The 19877-nt window shown below is 48.1% G+C and overlaps 8 protein-coding genes across 8 annotated transcripts; 4 read left to right on the forward strand and 4 right to left on the reverse strand.

Moving 5' to 3' along the window:
• Window positions 1-338: 338 nt before the first annotated feature.
• Window positions 339-1787, reverse strand: ANOM_002387 (gluconolactone oxidase; the record flags this gene model as incomplete). The annotated part of the gene is made up of 1 exon (XM_015547644.1): window positions 339-1787. One exon carries the CDS (start codon window positions 1785-1787, stop codon window positions 339-341), a length of 1449 nt encoding a protein of 482 aa, XP_015410560.1.
• A 1387-nt stretch (window positions 1788-3174) lies between these two features.
• ANOM_002388 (GMC family oxidoreductase) lies at window positions 3175-4992 on the reverse strand (the record flags this gene model as incomplete). The annotated part of the gene is made up of 1 exon (XM_015547645.1): window positions 3175-4992. One exon carries the CDS (start codon window positions 4990-4992, stop codon window positions 3175-3177), a length of 1818 nt encoding a protein of 605 aa, XP_015410557.1.
• Window positions 4993-7298: 2306 nt separating this feature from the next.
• ANOM_002389 (EthD domain-containing protein) lies at window positions 7299-7724 on the reverse strand (the record flags this gene model as incomplete). The annotated part of the gene is made up of 1 exon (XM_015547646.1): window positions 7299-7724. The coding sequence occupies one exon, from the start codon at window positions 7722-7724 to the stop codon at window positions 7299-7301; it is 426 nt and encodes a 141-aa protein (XP_015410558.1).
• A 958-nt stretch (window positions 7725-8682) lies between these two features.
• Window positions 8683-9396, reverse strand: ANOM_002390 (uncharacterized protein; the record flags this gene model as incomplete). Its single annotated transcript, XM_015547647.1, has 1 exon — window positions 8683-9396. One exon carries the CDS (start codon window positions 9394-9396, stop codon window positions 8683-8685), a length of 714 nt encoding a protein of 237 aa, XP_015410533.1.
• Window positions 9397-10548: 1152 nt separating this feature from the next.
• Window positions 10549-11827, forward strand: ANOM_002391 (esterase/lipase family protein; the record flags this gene model as incomplete). Its single annotated transcript, XM_015547648.1, has 5 exons — window positions 10549-10697; window positions 10745-10982; window positions 11030-11086; window positions 11134-11439; window positions 11492-11827. 5 exons carry the CDS (start codon window positions 10549-10551, stop codon window positions 11825-11827), a joined length of 1086 nt encoding a protein of 361 aa, XP_015410532.1.
• A 1555-nt stretch (window positions 11828-13382) lies between these two features.
• On the forward strand, window positions 13383-14503 carry ANOM_002392 (aldo/keto reductase family protein; the record flags this gene model as incomplete). The annotated part of the gene is made up of 2 exons (XM_015547649.1): window positions 13383-13917; window positions 13995-14503. The coding sequence occupies 2 exons, from the start codon at window positions 13383-13385 to the stop codon at window positions 14501-14503; spliced, it is 1044 nt and encodes a 347-aa protein (XP_015410535.1).
• Window positions 14504-15926: 1423 nt separating this feature from the next.
• Window positions 15927-18313, forward strand: ANOM_002393 (putative MFS transporter; the record flags this gene model as incomplete). The annotated part of the gene is made up of 11 exons (XM_015547650.1): window positions 15927-16253; window positions 16312-16396; window positions 16457-16507; window positions 16572-16789; window positions 16841-17014; window positions 17076-17182; window positions 17251-17411; window positions 17490-17575; window positions 17638-17827; window positions 17893-18021; window positions 18099-18313. 11 exons carry the CDS (start codon window positions 15927-15929, stop codon window positions 18311-18313), a joined length of 1743 nt encoding a protein of 580 aa, XP_015410534.1.
• Window positions 18314-19177: 864 nt separating this feature from the next.
• ANOM_002394 (uncharacterized protein) lies at window positions 19178-19597 on the forward strand (the record flags this gene model as incomplete). Its single annotated transcript, XM_015547651.1, has 1 exon — window positions 19178-19597. One exon carries the CDS (start codon window positions 19178-19180, stop codon window positions 19595-19597), a length of 420 nt encoding a protein of 139 aa, XP_015410536.1.
• Between the last annotated feature and the right edge of the window lie 280 nt (window positions 19598-19877).

Consider the following 19877-nt stretch of genomic DNA (forward strand, 5'->3'; position numbering starts at 1 on the left):
TCTCGACTTCAGTTTTCCTTTCCTACTTTGCACAAATGGGCTAGATAGAGCTGGGCGTATACCTGGTCGAATATATATACTTGCACAGCCTACATCAAGAATGGAACACCAAGAATGCCTCTCCAAAAATATTTTCTATAAAATCCAAATGTGACACTAAATCTACTACTAATACAGTATTCAAAGATAGCAAGAAAGGAAATGAAAAGACCATCCATAAAAAAAATGTTTGGCAAAAGAACACGCTGCATCACTGTGCGCGAGTAGAAGATAAAGAATAAGAGGCGGAGAAATATAGAAGAAATAAAGAAACCCCAATCGATGAACTAATCCTCAGACTACAGGTTGAGTGCGGACCGGCAGCGCTCAATACCGAGCTGGTTCACCAGGAACTCATTGGCGAACTGGCAGTTGGGGTCCTGGCGCTCCTGAATCTTCAGGAACTCAGGAAGCTTAGGGAAGACAGCCAAGGTGTGCTTGGGGTCGTTGGGAGACATCTTGTTCCAGTGCGAGCGGGCATTATACACAGAGCCAAACTCATCCTGGAAGTCATAGGCAAACTGCTGGTTGTTGTACAAAGTACCCCAGTGGTTCACCTTTTGCATCCAGTCAATCTCCAGAACACCGAAAACACCACTGTTCTCGGAGCCGAGGTTGTAGGTGTTGGCTGGGGACATATACGAGTCATCGCCCTTGAGAGCACGGAACTGGAAGATCATCTTCTCGTTCTCGAAGCCCTTCATCTTCGGGGTCTGTGCCTGCTGGTACTTGGTGTAGTTGACGGCGGCGTCCACGAAGTGCTCCATGGGGAAGAAGTGCTCAATCTCAGCGTAGAACTGGCTCGAGCAGATACCCTGGGGAGGGCACGACACTGCATCACTTGTCTCGTCATAGCAGACATAGTCCTTGATGCAGTCACCGCAGCCGTTGGCGCAGTAGTTGAGGGTGCAGTTGCGGACGCCAGTGTAATTGGTCGGCTCCCACCAGCTGGCGTAGAAAGTAGGCTCGATGACCCAGTCCTCAGCCTTGGCGTCCCAGTTGAAGTGAGGTCCCCAAACAGTCATGCGGTCATGCTTCTTGTAGAGATCCGCAAGCTCCGTGTACAGCTTGTTGTAGTCGGTGGTGGCATTCAGCACCTTCGTGGTCTTCTTCAGGAAATGAGTAGGCTGAACCTTGAGGATGACTTCGGTGATCAGGCCGAGAGCACCAAGGTTAATACGAAACGCCTTCATCTCTTCAGCATCTTTTTGTGCGTCGATCGTACGGATATCACCACGAGCATCAACAACACGGAGAGAAACGACCTGCGTTGCCATGTTGGTGATGTTCTGGCCCGTGCCGTGGGTACCGGTGCTAATAGCACCGACAATATTCTGGACACGCATGGCACCGAGATAGTCAAAGGACAGGTTGTGTTTCTTCAGTTCATTCACCAGATCATAGACATCCCAGCCAGCACCGACGGTGACGGTCATGTCCTTGTTGATCTCAAGCTTCTTCAAGTTGGTAAGGCTGACGATGTGAGAAGTTTTGTTGGTGGAACCCTTGTTGGTACAGGTAGTCAAGTTTCCAAAACCGTGGCCATTACCGACGACCTTGATGAGAGATTGCTTAGGGAACTCCTTCTTCAGGAAGTCGGCAACACCGGTTTCATCTGCCGGCGCGATGAAGGTATCGGACTCACAGCCGACCTCATACTGCCAGTTGAACCAGCGGTGTGCCGAACCAAATGTTGCGTTCAGCAGCAACAACAGAAGAGGAAGCCGCATGCTTCCGAAGACAACCATTTCGAACAGAAAGAGCCTATACTGAACCAGACACTTTGTCAGCTCATGGCACTAAGAACGGCATTCAACAGTTGGATTGGGAGATCTCCGGGTGATCGTACCTTTACCTACCCGAATTGGTAGAGTAGAGAATGTATTCTGTGTCCAGGGACTGATGTTTTAAACGTGCAGGAGGAAGAGGCCTGTTATATAGGCAAGATCTAAGGGTATCCTGCCGACATTGAGACATATTGTATACAGTGATCGGCAGGGCCATTCCCTTCTGGTGTTCTTTCCAGCTCCACCCTCGGCAGGGCTTCCCCTGTCACAGGTAAACACGCCTAGTTGCTTGGCTACAAGATTACAAAACTTTATTGTCTCATGTTGATATTCACCGGTATCTGTATCTGGTCGCTCATTGCCATGATGAGATTCTGGAGCGACCCGTTGTGACCGGAGAACGGAACTATGCCTTCCAACCAAGAATCCCAAGTTCCAATAAACCCACAGCACTAGGCATTAATTTTATATAATGTATATGAAATGAGACATATACTATTGATGTCTAGAAATAACAATAAAGATAATACAGACATTGAACTAGGATCGCAGACTTATTGCAGAAATAATGCATGTTAACCCTCTTGGCGACTCGCGAACGGAGAGAGACGGCGTAGGATTCAAAACCACCTCGAAGAGGACAAAGCCAAGAGGAAAAGAAGAAGGAAAGAAAGAGTAATTTGGATGCCGATCAGATATGATCATCCTCCGGTTTTTTCTAGTCCTAGTTCACGCCACCACGGAAGTATCGCCAATCCCTTGCTCTTGGTGCATGTACAGAGCAGATCGGTACGGCATTTTCTTCGGATTTGTCTTCCCACTATTGCGTATGAATGGATTGATCGACGCTGTCATTGTCCACAAGGAGGATGAAAGGTGCGCTCTACTGTCCTGACTTTATGGAGCCTCTCATTGACTGCTCCTGTGGGTGGTGACATGCTGTGATCTTCGGGTTTGTTAAGTTTCTAGCGTGCAATTTTAGATATTATGATCCTCAGCCACAGATGTGATGACTTGATCAAGCGATATAGGACACGAACAACGATTACTCGCTGGTCAGTTGGGCTCACACTAGGAGAACAACTGATCTACTACGCGAAAGGTGAAACCATACGGTAGATTACTTCGTTTCAGAAAGCAATTGATGCACCAAACCCACAAAACACCACAAGATAAATTATGGATCTTATATTACTAAACTTATACCGAATATGTAGTTTTCTAAGAAAGGGCCACGAGATACAGGAATGAATGATATACATACAAGAATCAGAAAAGATAAAGAGGAGCTATAATTACTTGAATGATTCCCTCACAGTTGAATCACAACGGCACAAACGTGAACCTATCAGTTCTTGGAGTAATCCGCCAGAATGGCATCAGCAACCTTGAGAGCCATACCATAGAAAATGGTCATGACGTGCGAAGACACTTGGGTCGGTGGGATGGAGCCATCAACGACACGGAGGTTTTCGACATCATACACACGAGCGGCGGAGTCGACAACACCGCCCATTTCTCTAGCCATCATGGAGCAAGAGCTCACAGCATGCCAATTGGCACGGAAGTTCTTCTTGACGTAGTCCGTCCACTGCTCTAAGGAAGCGTCGTATGCCAAATTGTCACCGGGGATGCTCTCGCCAGCGAAGTACTTCTTCATTTCACCGGCGTTGGAAAGCTCACGGGCAAGCTTCGAGGCGGCGGCCTGGCCGAGGATATCGAATTCGTTAAGGAAGAACTTGGGATCATTGGCGTAACGATGAATGTAGGGATCGCCATTAAGGATGTGCACAGAACCGCGAGTAAAAGGGATAAGGTCCCATAGATCAAAATTGATCACGCCCTCGGTATCGAGGAAAAGCTCCGCGAAGGCAACATCTTCATTCAGCAACCAGTCGCGGTAGTTCTCGTACTGGATCTTAAGGGCCGTCACATTATGGAAACCACCATTGCGAACTGTTTCCTCTGCCCATTGGTCAAGTTTGGTGTGAAGGAGCTCCATAGCCTTAGGAGCGTAATCACCAAAGGTCTCATTGAAAGAAGCAAAGTAAACCGCCTGACCCTGTCCAGCACCAGAAGCCTGGGCATGGGAACGGACGTTGGTAGTCGTCTGGTCCTGCATGTTGAGACCAACTGGGAGATCAACAACCTGCTCAACACCGGCGGCACTAAGAACATCCTTCAAGCCGATACCAGACCATTCCAGAATCAATGGCGAAATTGCAGATCCAGCTGCAAGTAAGACCTCATGCTTCGCATATACATTGAAGTTGACCTTTTTGTGGGTACCGAAGTTCAGTCCAGTAGCCTTAGCCCCGGATTCAGTTTTGTTGAGTAAAACCTTTCCAACTCGTTGACCTGTCAAGACTTTTAGGTTAGGGCGTTCGTGGTTTGGAAGCAGCCATTCACGTGCAGCGTCTGAACGAGTCTGGTCCTCATGCACAGCATTGGGGATCATGGAGACACCACGAGGATGCCCACAATGGAAATCTTGCTGTGTCGGAACACCACGCTCTGATGCAGTGTTCATAAGGGCTTTCATGATAGGGGACCATGGCTTGCCATTGTCACGAGGGCCTGCCTGAACAGTGCCATTTGTTCCATGACAAGCAGGATCGTAAGAGTGACCGGCGGCAATCTGAGCCTCGTTTGGCGGGCGAGACTTTTCCGCTTTCTTCATGTATTCAAAGAGGCCATCCCAGTTCCAACCCTCATTGCCGAAGACCTTTTCCCAAGAATCGATTTGGACTTTGTCTGGGCGAGTCCAAGAACCACCGTTGACCAAGGTCGACCCACCGAGGCCATTTCCAGACCTAATCAACTCTGTGCGATTGTTGATCGCAAGGGAAACAGTTTGATAGGCTTGATCAACATCGGTACCAAAGATGTCGCCATATTCATTCAGGTCCTCGACAATGCCCCCACAGTTGGACTCATAAAAGCCCTTTTCAATAACCAGAACCTCAATATTGGGGTTCTCTGTCAGCTTGGTCGCAACTGTTAGACCGGTCAAGCCTCCTCCAGCAATGACATAATCAAAGGTCTTCTCAGAGACCTCCTTCGGGTCGGTAATGAGACTAGATTGCACATCGAAATGTTTATCAAGTGAGTAGTTCTGGGCCACAGCCAGAGAGAAGAGAATGGGGCTGAAGACCGCAGACTTCATATCGAATGGTACTGCATCAAAGAATGAAACGAGACAAGAAGCGAATGGGCAAAAGAATGACTAAGTTGGAATTTCTCGGGAAGACCGTGCAATCCTTTCGTTGCTTTACATGGAAAGTTGTCCTACGATCGCTATTTATGCGGAGGCCTAAAGATGCTCATTCCTTCTCATAGATTCCTTAGTATAGCTTCAACTATTGACCACGGACTATACCCTCACATGATAGATTGCTATTCCTCCCTAAAACTCCTGGGGACCCTGCCAAGTTAATACCCAGGCTTTTTGAGGGCTAGAAACAACACGGAATGATTCCACTAGAGTAGAAGTAGATTTACCACCATCTAACTCAAACACTAAACTCTAACTTAAAACACTAATCCATACCAATGTCAAACTAAAATAATTTACTCGTCTTGGCGCCAGTGGGTCGTGAGGCTTCAGCCCCAAGGGTCCATATCCTAAAACCTTGGCCGCTACATAGCAAAACACTTTGTGAGACGATTTTGTATCATGTAAATACATTTAGAACAGCAGTTTAGCCTAAATTTTAAGAAGTATACCAGAAGCTACCACTAGCACCCGAGGTAATTGTCAGCAGTAGAAGGTAACTCTGTAATTATTCACGTTTGAGTATTTGGGCGGGGTCTAACCGTTGCCAAATGGTAAGGTACCACTGATCATAATTTCCCTTTGTCTCTCGTGGGGCAAGCTAGTGAGCCATCACGGTTGACTACGGGATATACTCCGTATTGTATATGCACACTTTTGGTATGGTCTCTATGTTCTCACAGAAGACGCGCGATATTAGGTATGGTATACTCACCATGTCTCTTGACCATCCGTCCATACGACCGACAAACATAATCCCGGAATCGCTGTAGGGGGTCGTGTGGAACTAAACCTCCGATTGTGTATGTAGAACGATAGTGGAATTGGCAAACCTGGATCAATCGTCGTAACAAATGAGACTAGGGTTGGAAATCCCTTTGTCGATCATCTCCCGTTAGTCCCACAAAGACTAAAGCAGTTTAAGTGGGACGCCAAGTCTCCACGAGTCCATAGATCTTGAAAACCCTTATCTTATCTGATCAACACGATCAGTAGTATGGTAGGTATTTGTGCCTAGCTTATACTTGACGGATAACGACCTCGGACAAGATTATGTCTTACCGATCTATACGTCTTAATTTGCAATACACTTGTGCCGCGATACTCCCTTGGTAATCTTACCGAGTGAAGTAGTGATTCTAGTTCGAACACCTTGTGTTCCTGGCGCGGATACTCTCATCTGGAGTATCCGTGGGACTTTCGATTATCGCTAGCATTGTAGTATCTACCCTCATGGGTAGAGTGGTCATACTACAAGGGAGTGAGTCCCCCAGTAAAATGCACAGTCGCTGCCAGAAAGGCATAACCCTCCGCTTTGAGGTGCATTGTATAGGTAACCACAGCAATATAAATACCTATTTGACTATCGGGAGTTACTAGTCTTTACATAGTGGATACCTTGAAGATCCAAAGATAGGGAATCCAGGCGAACCCCTGCTGTGGTAGCGGTTGAAAGTGGAACTTCCAGTTCATATACTATGCCCTGATTTTATTGATGGTTAACATTTCACGTGGATGATAGAAGGCGATGTTCTCTCATTCCACAATACTACACCATCCAAAATATCTCGTATATTTGTATTTTCTATAGCTCATGTTGTACTTACATCGTGTATAATATCTATCAACGTCCTTTTTGGATGCTCTTTGTGATAGTCTTGTATCTGTATATAAAGACACATGGATTCACAGCATTTATCTCTAGAACGTTACAGCTTTCGCGCCAATATTGCTCAAGTTATTAGGTTTCCTTCAGGCGGTAAAAACACAACATACAACAGTCTGACATGTACTTTGTCGACTTGTTAGTATTCCTCGTGATGGTAAGAAGCAGGGGGCAATTTGAAAGAGGTTTTCCAGTAACACCACCGGAACCTAGGGCGCTTGCTTCCATGGGACAATAAGATCGACCTGGCTTCTCGAAATACTACCTAGATCCTTTATTGGGAAGCAGAGCCGAAATAATTCGAAGACCAGCCAAAACAGAGACTAGAACAAGCGAAAATGGATGACGAGAATTGCCAGAAAAGAGTCAATTATATTAGTCTTTACTAGCACTACTTCCGACAGCCGATATGATCCACTCAGAAATAGAAGACATTTGCTTTTAGCACTAGTAGTGGCGGTCCAGACAAAAATAAGGATTGATAGATTGAGAGCTCTTTCATGATCTTTTGGATGGTGATGCATGACCGTTCTTAGTTGGGCGTATCTCCCGTATCAGTAGTAATCGTTTGCCCGATGAAAACACCCGTCACCCACGCGGAGAACTTCTCCTCGTCCTCTTTGATCAATCTCGAAGTCTCCTCGTCCTCAAAGAAAGCCCAGTTGGCGTCAAAATGCGCCTTATCCCGATACGTGAGTACCGCCACCGCGTCGTAGTCGAAGTCCGCCTGGTTGCCCATTAAAACAGCCGCAGGAAAGTCAGGCGGCCCGTCTCGTTTCACGTAGTGTCGCTCGTGAGTCAGAGGGAAGGTATCCCCGGTGAGGTTCTTCATGAGGGGAATGTGGACATTCTCGTAGTGGTCGCGGTATTGGTCCGGGGTGAGACCCTCTTTCCGACGGCCAAACATAAGCAACTGGAAGCCAGACGTGGTGAGGGTTAACCCCGAGGCAAGCTTCATATTGAAGAGCGACGTATAGGTGTGCTAAGCGTGGGGTAGGATAGTTATCGTGAGGGAGAGAATGGCTGTTGTTTCGAAAAATAAATACAATTTTGCCTCTGTCGCCAACCTAATGAGATAAAGTGGTCACGGCTGACATACCAGGCAGCCTACGTGGGTATTCATTAGCCTTGACATAGGAACAAATCGATGCTCAGTTGGGGTGGGATCGTCGCTATTAGGGCACTGGCGGCCCCGTATTTAAGCTTGGCAGGGGGCCTTAAAAAAATCCATTCTCTCTCCTATAAATCCTTTATCTTGAGTTTAAATACTAGATGAGCCAATACGATGTGCTCACATACTGGATGCTACTGTGTACTGGAAGTTGCCATGTCAATTTCACCGGGGGGGGTATGTTGTTGTTGTTGTTGTTGTTGCTTGCCTCAACCCCCAAGAGCAGTAGACTTGGCTGCTAGTGGGGCATCTATAATGTACTGTACCATGCTAAACTCTTCACGAATGAACACAAGGCTCTATTTGTCGCCATTAAGCACACACAAATAGTTATAAATTAACTTGGAATGAGCAGGAACTGCTTATGCAGTGATCAGACTATAGAATAGCAGCGGAGGGAGATATCTGGGCCATGAGGATCCTGTGCGTCTCCGCCTACCACGCAGGTAATGGCGGGCGGATGAGATCTCCGATAGCTGACAGACAACCTAAAATGAACAAAAATATGTCAAAGCCCCACAATATTTTGCAGGGCTATCACGCCTCGGATACCTCCTCTATCCACTGCGAGAATGGCCGGAAGCAACGCGGTGAACAAGTCGCACAGCGCTGGCACCGTGGGGGTCGCTAGGGACTATTCCCCATAACGCACTAACGAACGAACAAGATTGTTCCAAACGTAAAGTTTGTATAAACCCAATGTCAAGGTTTTAAGAAAACGATTCGGGGACAGCAACGAATCCCGTTAAGTTGAGGTAATTCCAGAGCTGCTAATAGAGCCCAGAGGTGGCATCATACCGAAAGTCTGATTCCCCTTTGCCTCAAAATAGTGACCGTCCGCGATTCTTTGTGTGCCTTCCCCGAACACGTTATACTGGCGACATTTATCTCCATACTGGTTGGCAGTACCGGGCTGCTCGGCCAGATCGGAGTCAGTCAATGATGGAGACACTTTCGCCAGCTCCGCTCGAGCATCCTCCAATGGCTTGACCTGCCTCTGGATTTCCACCGGAAATATGTGGCTCCTAACAAGGGCTTCTAGACCCCGCAAAATACCGTCCATCAGCGTCTCGACGCGATGCTTGCCTTGATTAAGAACGATTGCCCGGTACACGGAAGAGCTGTATTGGCCATCTGTCTTCTTCGCCATCTTTTTGAAGATCTCCAGCAGCTTGTCAGCCTTCTCAGCACAGCTAGACACAATAGCCTTCAGCGCCTTAAATTCGTTGGTGGACAGGGATTTCTTCGTCGGAGCCTTTGCATCTCGAAGGATTTGCTGGACGAAAGGAAGTAGATTGTTCACTTCCCGGAAGGCTTTGGGCAATCCACAGAGGTCTTTGATCGGGTTATACGCCTCGACTATGCCTTCTGTGACCTCGATGAGGCCGGTAATCTGGCGAGAGATATCAGACTCTGACATGATGGACAGAGACTGGGCCGCGGATTGAGTCGACAACATTTAGACTGGACTTGCTGCAGTTAAGCTCAATCGTAATGTTGGTGAAAAGCGTAGTCCTTTCTCGCCGCTGGGAGGGCGTGCCAGAAGAAAAAAAGTAGAGGGCCAGACACGGAATGATTTGGGGCGATACAATGCACAACACTTCCCTTCACTCGGGTTTGCCGCTTATCTGCCCAACGATCTTGTGGTGGTTGTGAGGGGGACTTTTATAGCCTCCGTGCTTGGCGCGTCGCTCGTTTATAATTATGGCCAGTCAGCTCAGCACAGACATCCCCCAATTGGCGCTAAGAAGTGGGGAAGAGGAGTTAGGGAGTCAGTGTACTCCGGAGTATGCAATCGGAATATTTCGAGAGTCTCCATAGCACCTTCCACTCTTTGGAGTGCTTCTACATGGAGTCTTCCTCAACGTCCAAGTAGCCGCCGAGGGATTTATGTGGGGCTGCAGTTGTGATTGCTCGCTCCGTTCCTACCACTAATACTGCGCAGTAGCGAGGTGGAATCTCGAATGCAATTTTTATCGAAACTATAATTCTTCTATTCTGGCCCTATAAATCTCAAGGTGCTATGAATCAACGGCGCTAATTTAGGCAGTGCGATTGACAGGCAGCGTTTTGGTTTGCCCTAAGCTTTTGATTTGCTACGACTCCTCACCTTACATACATTAAGCGCCCGCTTGCTTCGCACTGACTTAAATAAAGAGAGCTGCTAATATATCACAAACACCCCCTGTTTGCTGTTATTGGCCCATCCAGATCTAGCCAGCTATAATCCAGGACAAAATTCGGACTCCCCCGAGTGCCATGTACTAGTATACCGAGGCACCTCCTCTCGGCAAAAGTATAGGGCGAGATATGAGCGCTAAGCTCCGCCGATGTTGACGAGCTGCGAAGGATCTTCTTTGACACATTAAGTGTCTCCCAAAATATATATGAGGCTGGCGCTTAGTTTGAGAGCGTACATGAACTGTTCTGCTTTCTCAATGGCGGATGGAAGCGCTTCTCCTCTTCAAGGGGATCAATCAGGGCGTCACGATACGCTGTCGCCCGCCAGTATTGACAGGGTTTCCTCTTATTAAATATGCCCTGCCAGCCTTGCTTTAATATGGCAAATAATACCTAGGATTGTGATTTTGACGGCCCAAACAAAGACACCATGGCTTTAGGCGTAACGACGACGAAACAAATCCTACACCGGCTACGGCTCCGAGCCAAAGGTCAGGGTAGTACATCTAAACGCCAGCCGAGAAAGACCTTCCCTGCCGGACTCAAATTGCTCTGTGGCCCAAATGATGCGACGATTGAGTATGTGCCTTTCAGGGTTTAGAGAACATGGCTGATGTTTCTCCCAGTATCGTATTTGTCCACGGCCTGACCGGCGATCGCGATGCGACGTGGACTGCCCCAGGCGAGGGCGAACCTTGGCCTAAAACCCTCCTCCCAGCCAAGCTTCCGACAGCCCGCATCCTCACATTTGGATATGACGCATATGTGGCGGACTGGCGAGGTGTAGTATCGCAATCTGTTATTGCCAACCACGCATGGAATCTGCTGGCATCTCTTTCAACGTACCGAGACAACGACGCCACGGTAAGGCGGTCACCGCTACTGACGCTATAACACACTGACACACACAGAATGAACGACCGATTATATTTGTATGCCATAGCTTGGGCGGGCTGGTCTGCGAGGATGTACGTATCGTCTGATTTTGGGGGGACTGTGCTAATGCCCATCCCAGGCCTTGTTCACGTCGAAACAACGACCAGAGCCGCATCTCCACGGTATCATTCAGTCCACTCGTGGTATTATCTTTCTTGGGACACCGCACCATGGAGCGGGCCTTGCTAGATGGGCTGAGATTGTATCCCGATCAATTGGCCTTGTCAAGCAGACGAATCCCGACATTGTCAACGTTCTCAAACGCGACTCCGAGGTCCTTGCGCGGATCCAAGAAGGCTTTCACACGATGGTGCGAAGTGTAGAACCGCCACCGATTAAGGTCACTTGCTTCTATGAGGAGCTACCCGTGCTGGGGATTGGTTTTGTAAGTCATGCAAATTCGGGCCTCTTCTCGAATGCTGACGTCTCGGCAATAGGTGGTTCCACAGGATTCGGCCGTCCTACCGGGATATGTCCCTATTGGAATCCACAGTAATCATATGGATATGACCAAGTTCAGTGGTGTCGACGACCCTGGGTTTGTGGCTATCTGTGGAGAGCTGCGTCGGTGGATTAAAGATATAAGTGCGACCAAAAACTGCCGTGAGGCCCGTGACAGTTCATCGCCTGCTGGACAGGCCGGACTTGCCCGTCAGTACGGAGATAACAATCAGCAATACATTCAGTTCGCTGAGGGCACACAGAACATTGTAGGCGGTAACCAGTATCAGGCGCAGGGAGATATGAATTTTGGCATGGTGCCGCCTAAATAGTTTGCAAAGAGCAAGGTGGCACAGGAGTTGATACCAATGCCGAGGATCGACAGGATAGAAATGCCCTGTGTATTGCTTGTATATAGGATATGACAACAATGTCCAGGTTTTGTCGCACAGCAGAGCTGAGTGATATATATTTAGATATAATCTCGAACCTCTCTTGTAGATACTCGTATGCTTCAACATGTCATACCACACTGTGATGTTTTAAAACCCTTCTCTACCTAGGACTAATATCATGATCCGACCGAACAACAACCCCACACGGCTTTAGCTCACCACTTTCCATTTTCCTAATATTCTCCTGGATGATTTCCTTGTTCGCCTCCTTGTTTTTCTCGATCCACGCTTTCTTCTCTGCCGTCAGGGCTGGACTGTAGGTTGCGCATGATATTGGATAATTCTTTTTGGTCAGGGTGATTTTTGGGGTCGGGACCGTAGTGGCTGGCGACAGTCATTATTTCGTTTTTACGTGGACGGATAGGTAAGGAGTATTGCCAGGAAATTTCTTTGGAGATGGTCATACTTGATCCAAGATGGGTAGGCTACCATTTATATAGGTAGCATTGAGCCACATGACTTGTTTCAGTGCATATTTTGGATAACTTCCGCAAAACAACAACACCCAATGGAAGATGAGAGTAAGACAAGAACCCTGCAATCCATGTGAGTTGGACCTTGAAAACACCAAACCCAGGTCTACCCAGAGAACTGGTCTCACTGGCGTGAAATTTTCTTTGCATATATACTACATCTCCAACGTCTTGCTCTAGACACCCATCTGGTCTCGAGGTCACTGGGCCGTCATTCCATTATCGGGTTTTTATACCTATTTGCAAAAACAGAGGCGGTATCCCGAATTGTACAGGGTTATGTTTGTCAATTACTTAGATGGATGGTTGTAGGTAGGCCAAAATCAGGGAATACAAGCAGAGGGGTAAAACGACACCTCCTACCTCAAAGCAACTCAACACAGAGGATCGAACTCACAATCAAGTTGATTAAGGAGTCATCTAGACACTCGTTTAAAGACTGTACTATAACTTGGAAACCTAGATCTATTTTGGGTCTGTAGGCATGGTCCATCTTGTGTTAGTAATTACAGTTCGACGAATCGGAATGCGCGATCTATCATAATTGAAGTCGTACTGCATAAGTAATTTTGTGATTAGCTTGACAGACTTGACTGCTTTTCTGATCTTCGTAACCTTCTGTCATCGGAACCCTGGAAAAATTACCATATTTCTACACAGCTGATGATATCAGCCAATCAGAGCCTCGGAATCAATGAAAGACGGTGATAGTCCAATGACGTGATGTAACTCTTATCTCCACTATGAGGATCTCCGACATTTCCACCACTTGTACCCCGCAAGCACATTTACTGGACGAGCTACTTCCCCTACCGCTGCTTTGATTTCTCTTCATAGAACCAGAGAAGTTTGTCTAAGGTATGTCATGTTGCCAGCATGTGGAGGACGGTAGCCATGTATGTTCGACGTGACTGAGATCTGGCTACCCCGCAGAACCCTGTGATTTCTCGAGCATTAGTATGCCTTTAGTCGCGCAGAACCCCCTGCCAAGGGCCCTTCTAGGCCTTATGACATTCGGCCCCGATGAGTCCAAGGGCGCTCGGATCACGTCTCTCGAAGAATTCAACAAGTGTCTGGACTATTTCCAACAGCAGGGATTCAATGAAGTCGACACGGCTAGGATTTACGTTGACGGGGCGCAGGAGGCTTTTACAGCTCAGGCAAAGTGGAAAGAGCGTGGATTGACCCTCGCAACGAAATGGTATCCTCATAACCCGGGCGAACACAAACCAAATGTGGTCCGAGAGAAGCTCGAGCTTTCTCTGAAGGAGCTGGGAACGAATCAGGTCGATATCTTCTATCTTCATGCTCCGGATAGATCAGTTCCTTTTGCGGAGACTCTGGAGGAAGTCAACAAGCTACATAAAGAGGGCAAATTTGTTCAGCTGGGTCTGAGTAATTACACGGCCTTTGAGGTCGCAGAAATCGTGACTCTCTGTGCTGAGAGGGGCTGGGTGCGACCGACAATATATCAAGCGATGTATAATGCCATTAGTGAGTTGTTCTCATACCAATGGGCCCAGCAGCCGGTTTCCCCTCGATTTGAGTGGCACTGACCGGTGTTACCCTAGCACGTTCGATTGAGACCGAGCTAATCCCCGCCTGCAAGCGTTATGGCATCGATATCGTAGTCTATAACCCCCTTGCTGGTGGTATCTTATCTGGTAAGTATAAGACAAAAGACATCCCTGACGAGGGAAGATACAGCGACAAATCCACCACTGGCGTACCGTACCGCAAACGCTATTTCAGGGATGCAACCTTCGATGCGCTGCGAGTCATCGAGCCTGAGGTCGAGAAGCATGGCCTGACACTCCCCGAGACTGCGATTCGCTGGATTCACCATCACTCGGCTCTTAATATGAAAGATAATGGCCGCGACGGAATTATCGTTGGCGTGAGCAGCTTCGTGCAGCTGGAAAGTAATCTCAAAGACATCCAGAAAGGTCCTCTGCCCGAGAAGGTCGTTGAAGCGTTGGACAAAGCGTGGTTAATCGCTAAGCCAACTGCTCCGGACTACTGGCACCTCGATCTGAAATACACATATAACACCCAGCAGGCCCTGTTTGGCCCGAAGTGAGCAGCGTAGAGCCCCCTGTTCATAGCTCTTTCTCACGCGCTTGATTGGTGTTTCAGTGGCGTGCCTTAGCCAGTTATTTTTGGCACGCAGTATAGACTACTAGTTCTAGAACGCAATGGAGCTGGAATCGATCCAATAAATACCACCGCAAAGCCTTCCCAGCCGCCAAGCCAACTTCCACGCCAGGTACTAGCTCTACAGTATGGTTCTAGGTCGTAGTAGACGGCTGGACCAGGCCCCTGCACCATGTAAAATGATACTGGTATACTGGGCTTCTACGACCGGGAAACATAGCGGTCTTTGAGATCACGAGGTGAGTACATATCTCCGTATGCAAGAGTGGCGGGCATATTGCGGACAGTAGTGGTTCTATACCTCAAACCAAACAAATGATGAAAGAAATAACACCATCAATAGTATGTCATTGGCCCAGTCCCTTACATTCCAACAAGTTCCAGATCTGTGAAATGTGACTTCTTTTCCTGCCACCAAGAAGGAGTTATCGCTTCCAGCTGAACAGCGTGCATAGTCCTTGCGCAAAATGCCCGGCTGCTACCTCACTTTTCTCTTGAATTCCAACAAATTTCGCAGAGACTCAAGTTTTGCCAATGGCTTGGTCCGAATTTGCCTGCCTGGTTGTCCTCACATACTGCATGGCCTGGAAAGTACATTCCTATCTCCCCCTTGCAGCAGATAGTGAACAACCTCTCGATTCGAACTGATGCAAGGAAGGTGGTTGAAGTAACGTGGGGAATGTGACAATCTACAAATGTCGAACCACCATCTGCAGCTCTTCCAGACAAGTAACTGTTGGCAACGGTCATATGTAACATATTGCGCAGGATGCTAACAACAGGAGTAACTGCAAGGCATCGCACGCCGTAACATCTGCCGAGGTTACTGTCGCTGTTCTGATGATTGTGAAGAACTTAGCCAATCGAAGAGAAGATATGAACCGATATCGTAAACCCAGGCTAGCCTGGATGCTACGATGTGTTTTTCGGGACTTCCATTTCTCTCCACCCGCAAAACGTGCTTTACAAAAATGCCGCAGTGACACCTTAGCATAGGCTAGTGATGCCTGAGCCCTGAAGACATGGTCAGTAGGATCAGGAGTGTCTGGACCCTACCCAAGAGATTCCAGGCTTCCACAATTGCTGGAGGGCCGGGTAGTTGAAGCTGCATCGCTTTCCAACGTTTAATCATCGAGTCTTGAAGTCTCATGATACCTTGTGGGACTGGTGGCGGAAAGCGTTGGTGGCATTTGCCCACAAGTGATGCCCCTTGAGCTAGATTAAAGTTATTATAATCACTCACACTGAAAGATGAAAGGCTATAAAAGAAACATCATGGCCCTGTACGAAATCGGGCAAGACAACATCAGTGCCGCCGGGACTTCAAGCCATTTGCTGAAAGGACTAAAATGCCGGTTGTTATTGCTCGCTCACTACAAAAGGATGCCATCGCCTCAGCAGAAACTGGCTCCTCAACAACATCAGACGTTGAGAAGGACCCAGTCACCTTGACTATAAAGCCGACTGCTTCCTCTGATCATTCAACACTTGGCGATACCTCTGACAACCGTCGCTTTTGGTTCCAGCGGTCGAAAAGCTATGACCCAAATGCCATCGCAACCCAGCCGTCAGTGTTCGACGATCCTGAACTTATCTCTGAATATAGACCCCGACCGGAATGGGAGAACGTTCACCGCTTTGACCCATCAGCAAGATGGACCTGGGGCGAAGAGAATGTAAGTTGAAGTCTAGTTTCACGTGGGAGAGTACAACTGTAGTCTGACCCTCATGTAGAAAACTGTCAGAAAGCTCGACATGCGAATCATGGTACTGGCATGCATGATGATGACAGCACTGGAGCTTGATCGCTCGAATATCCGTACGTGCCTTACCCGTTACAAATAAGATCGGCATCATCTAAAGAAATGCATCCACACAGAGCAAGCCAACGCCGATAATTTCCTCTCTGATCTCGGATTATCTAGGAATGGTTAGCATTCTCGAGCTCACAGATACGATGAACCCAAACTAACGGATTGATTCAAATGATTCAGACTATAACCTCGGAAATACCATATTCAAGCTCTTCTATCTCTTAAGCGAGATTCCTGCCCAGCTGATTGGCAAATATATTGGCGTCGATAGATGGATTCCCATACAAATGACTTCGTGGTCATTGGTGGCTCTCTGTCAGTTCTGGCTGCGCGATAGGACTTCTTTCCTGGTTTGTCGGGCCTTGGTTGGTATATTTTCAGGAGGTTTTACGCCCACTGTAGGTGACTTTGGTTGTTAGATATTCTTGGATTCTCACTTACAGATGCAGATGATCCTCTACCTCTCTTACTTTTATAAGCATCACGAGCTTTCTATTCGCCTAGGGTTCTGGTATTCTGCACAGGCAGTCGCGGACGTTCTAGCAGGTCTTCTAGCGTATGGCATACTGCATCTCCGTGGCTATGCTGGCCAGGCTGGTTGGCGTTGGCTTTTCTTAATCGAGGTTAGTACTTTAAAAATTCTCCTTTTCCCAAGTGCTTTCACGAAGATTGACTGGCATGCAGGGCTCCTTCACTTTATTTCTCGCCATTCTATCTTTTCTTTTCCTGCCACCGTCTGTGACGCAGACGGCCAGCTGGGCACGGGGCAAGAAGGGCTGGTTTACGGAGCGGTAATACGTGCCCCGTGTTTGGACCTCGCGCCTGTACAAGGGTGACACTAACTGGATATGGCTGATAGGGAAGAAGTAATTCTGGTCAATCGAATTATCCGCGAGGACCCAAGTAAGGGCTCTATGGGAAGCAACGAACCCTTAACAGCCAAACTTGTGTGGCAGAGTTTCAAAGACTACGACCTGTGGCCACTTTACATGATTGGTCTTATATTCTTGGTACCATATAGTTAGTACACCGCTCTCTTTAGCAGTTGTGCCCTTGTCATACAGCACCGAACGCTACTAACCTAAAATGTTTGAACAGCAACGATTTCCCAATACTTTACGCTATTAATGACTGATTTCGGGTTCGGGGAGTTCAATGTCATCCTGCTCGCCATTCCATGCAGTGTACGTGGGCTAAACCCTATGCCAATACCGAGCTACCTGGCGATTTTCTGACCAATGAACAGGTCATAGGGATTGTAACGAGGATCATTCTCACCTACGCCGCTGAGATCCTCGGGTCCCTGGCATGGATGGGAGCTGTGGCCCAAGCCTGGACCCTCCCAATGCTTATCTATATGAATGTAGTCGATTTCAGTCAGACCAAGAGATGGGTTGCGTGGACAGTCCTCACTTTGATTCTTTCGTTCCCTAGTCGTACGTTCAATAGTTCCACCAATACCGTTTCTATCAGATCAAAACTAACAGCTATGTCTTCCTAGCCCATGCACTCCAAGCGGGATGGAACTCTCGCAACTCCAACAGTGTGCGGTCCCGGGCATTATCCGCGGCTATGTATAACATGTGCGTGCAGCTATCCGGGATAATCGCGTCGAATGTCTACCAAGATTGTGAGTGTGACGAGTCCGAAGCCATTCACCAGGGATATGGCGTTCGAATTCCTTGGCTAATTAGGCAACCATTCCAGGGGATGCTCCTCGCTATGTGCAGGGCAATCGAGTGCTTCTCGCTCTGGTGTGTACCAACATCGCTGTGTACGCCCTGACCAAGGTCTACTATATACTGCGTAACCGTCACCGAGACCGGAAGTGGACGGGGATGACGGAGGAGCAGAGAATTGACTACATCGCAAGCACAAAGGAGACAGGGAATAAGCGATTGGATTTTCGGTTTGCGCATTAACTAGCTCAGTATGAGGAAGGCTTGACTAATAGGAAACGTAATCGATGCTTGGCCTTGGAGACCAGAATGAATCATGCATAATTGTTTTACTGTGTATGCTCGGCCAGTTCACCGATTCAGGCCATTGACGCAGATTAGTCAACGCCGCCAAGAACTCCTGGCCAAATATAGAAGGTGATCAGGCGTCCCACCCGGAATCACGTGTGGCTGTCCCGCCACGACCCCAAGGGGCTTAGCGCGCAACCCCGTTTCTGGAATCCTCAAATCATTCGCTGCAGACGGCCAAAAGGCTCACGGACTACATTTGAGTTGACCTTCAACTTGTCCTGTCCTTTTGAATTTCCCTTCAATCTCAACGTCTCCCCTTACATGGTGTCATTCCGCCTCCTGCGCCATTAGTCCCCAAATTAAGAACCTTTCATTTTTCCCTCCGTCCTCTCCCGTCATTCGAATTACCATATAGAAACTTAACCCAAACACTTGGCGCAAACGTGGCCGCAGCAAGCAACGATCCCCTGGCGGTTTTGTTATTTATGAGCTGCAGGTCCCCCGACCAAAATCTCCTAATCTACTCTTTCTCGAGAAAGTGCTAGATGCTGATTCCGATCCTTATGCTCTGGTTTTCCTCCGATTCCCTCGTTTTTGTATAAATTCTATGGAGGCTACTGCGTCCGCCTCGGCATTCCCCTCCTTACTCTATCCGTCGTCGACATAAAGCAACGCCAACCTTTGAGTTGATTGAACAACTCCTCCCCCCTTACCTTTGTCTTTTCCGGTTGGATCTCCTGCGCACGGGATCCAGTGGTTGAGTGAAGGTTTTTTACTCTTTTCCTTATTTTCTGTGTGTTTACGGAAGATTGAGACATGGTGGCTTCAGATAGTTCGCACCTGTTGGGACAGGAGGAGGTCAGGGACACCGAGCCGGTTCTCGACGCCCCCGATTCCGATGAGGAAATGACCACGAATCGACCCCCCATCCACCGGTCCGTTACGGACAGCCACTCGCAACAACCGCTACTTAAAGATGAGCAACGGCGATTCTCAAATGCCAGCTTCGGTAATGGTGCTGCTTCGGAAGGCAGGCCTATGCTGCATCACCATACCCGAAGGCCGACGGTTAGGAGTAGTGGTACGGAACAAACCGCGGAGCAGGATACTCGGCGAAAATACATCATTGCATCCGGTTTCCTCCTACTGAGTTTAGCAAGTTTTGTGATACAGACCGAGACTGCCGTATATATCGCGGGTGAACTGGGCTGGGATAAGCCCTTCTGCATGCTGTAGGTTTTGCTGCTCAGATCTCCACATCTCATTGTTCAATGACTGACGTCTGCGTGACTAACTCTCAGTTACTTTACACACGGTTCGTGGTCCCTTCTCTGGCCAGTCCAACTCCTTATTCTACGGATACAGAAGAGGAAACTCTCCTGGGGCGCATTCTGGCGACGTCATGTCTTCCTCCTCCGAACGACCGCACAGATGGTCGAGTCTCAAGATATGCACGTAGCCTCCCGCCGTTCCCCGATCCCGTACATGCTCAAGACTACAGCCTTCGTGACAATGG

Source organism: Aspergillus nomiae, assembly GCF_001204775.2.
Source record: "Aspergillus nomiae NRRL 13137 chromosome Unknown contig00027, whole genome shotgun sequence".
Taxonomy (NCBI): domain Eukaryota; kingdom Fungi; phylum Ascomycota; class Eurotiomycetes; order Eurotiales; family Aspergillaceae; genus Aspergillus; species Aspergillus nomiae.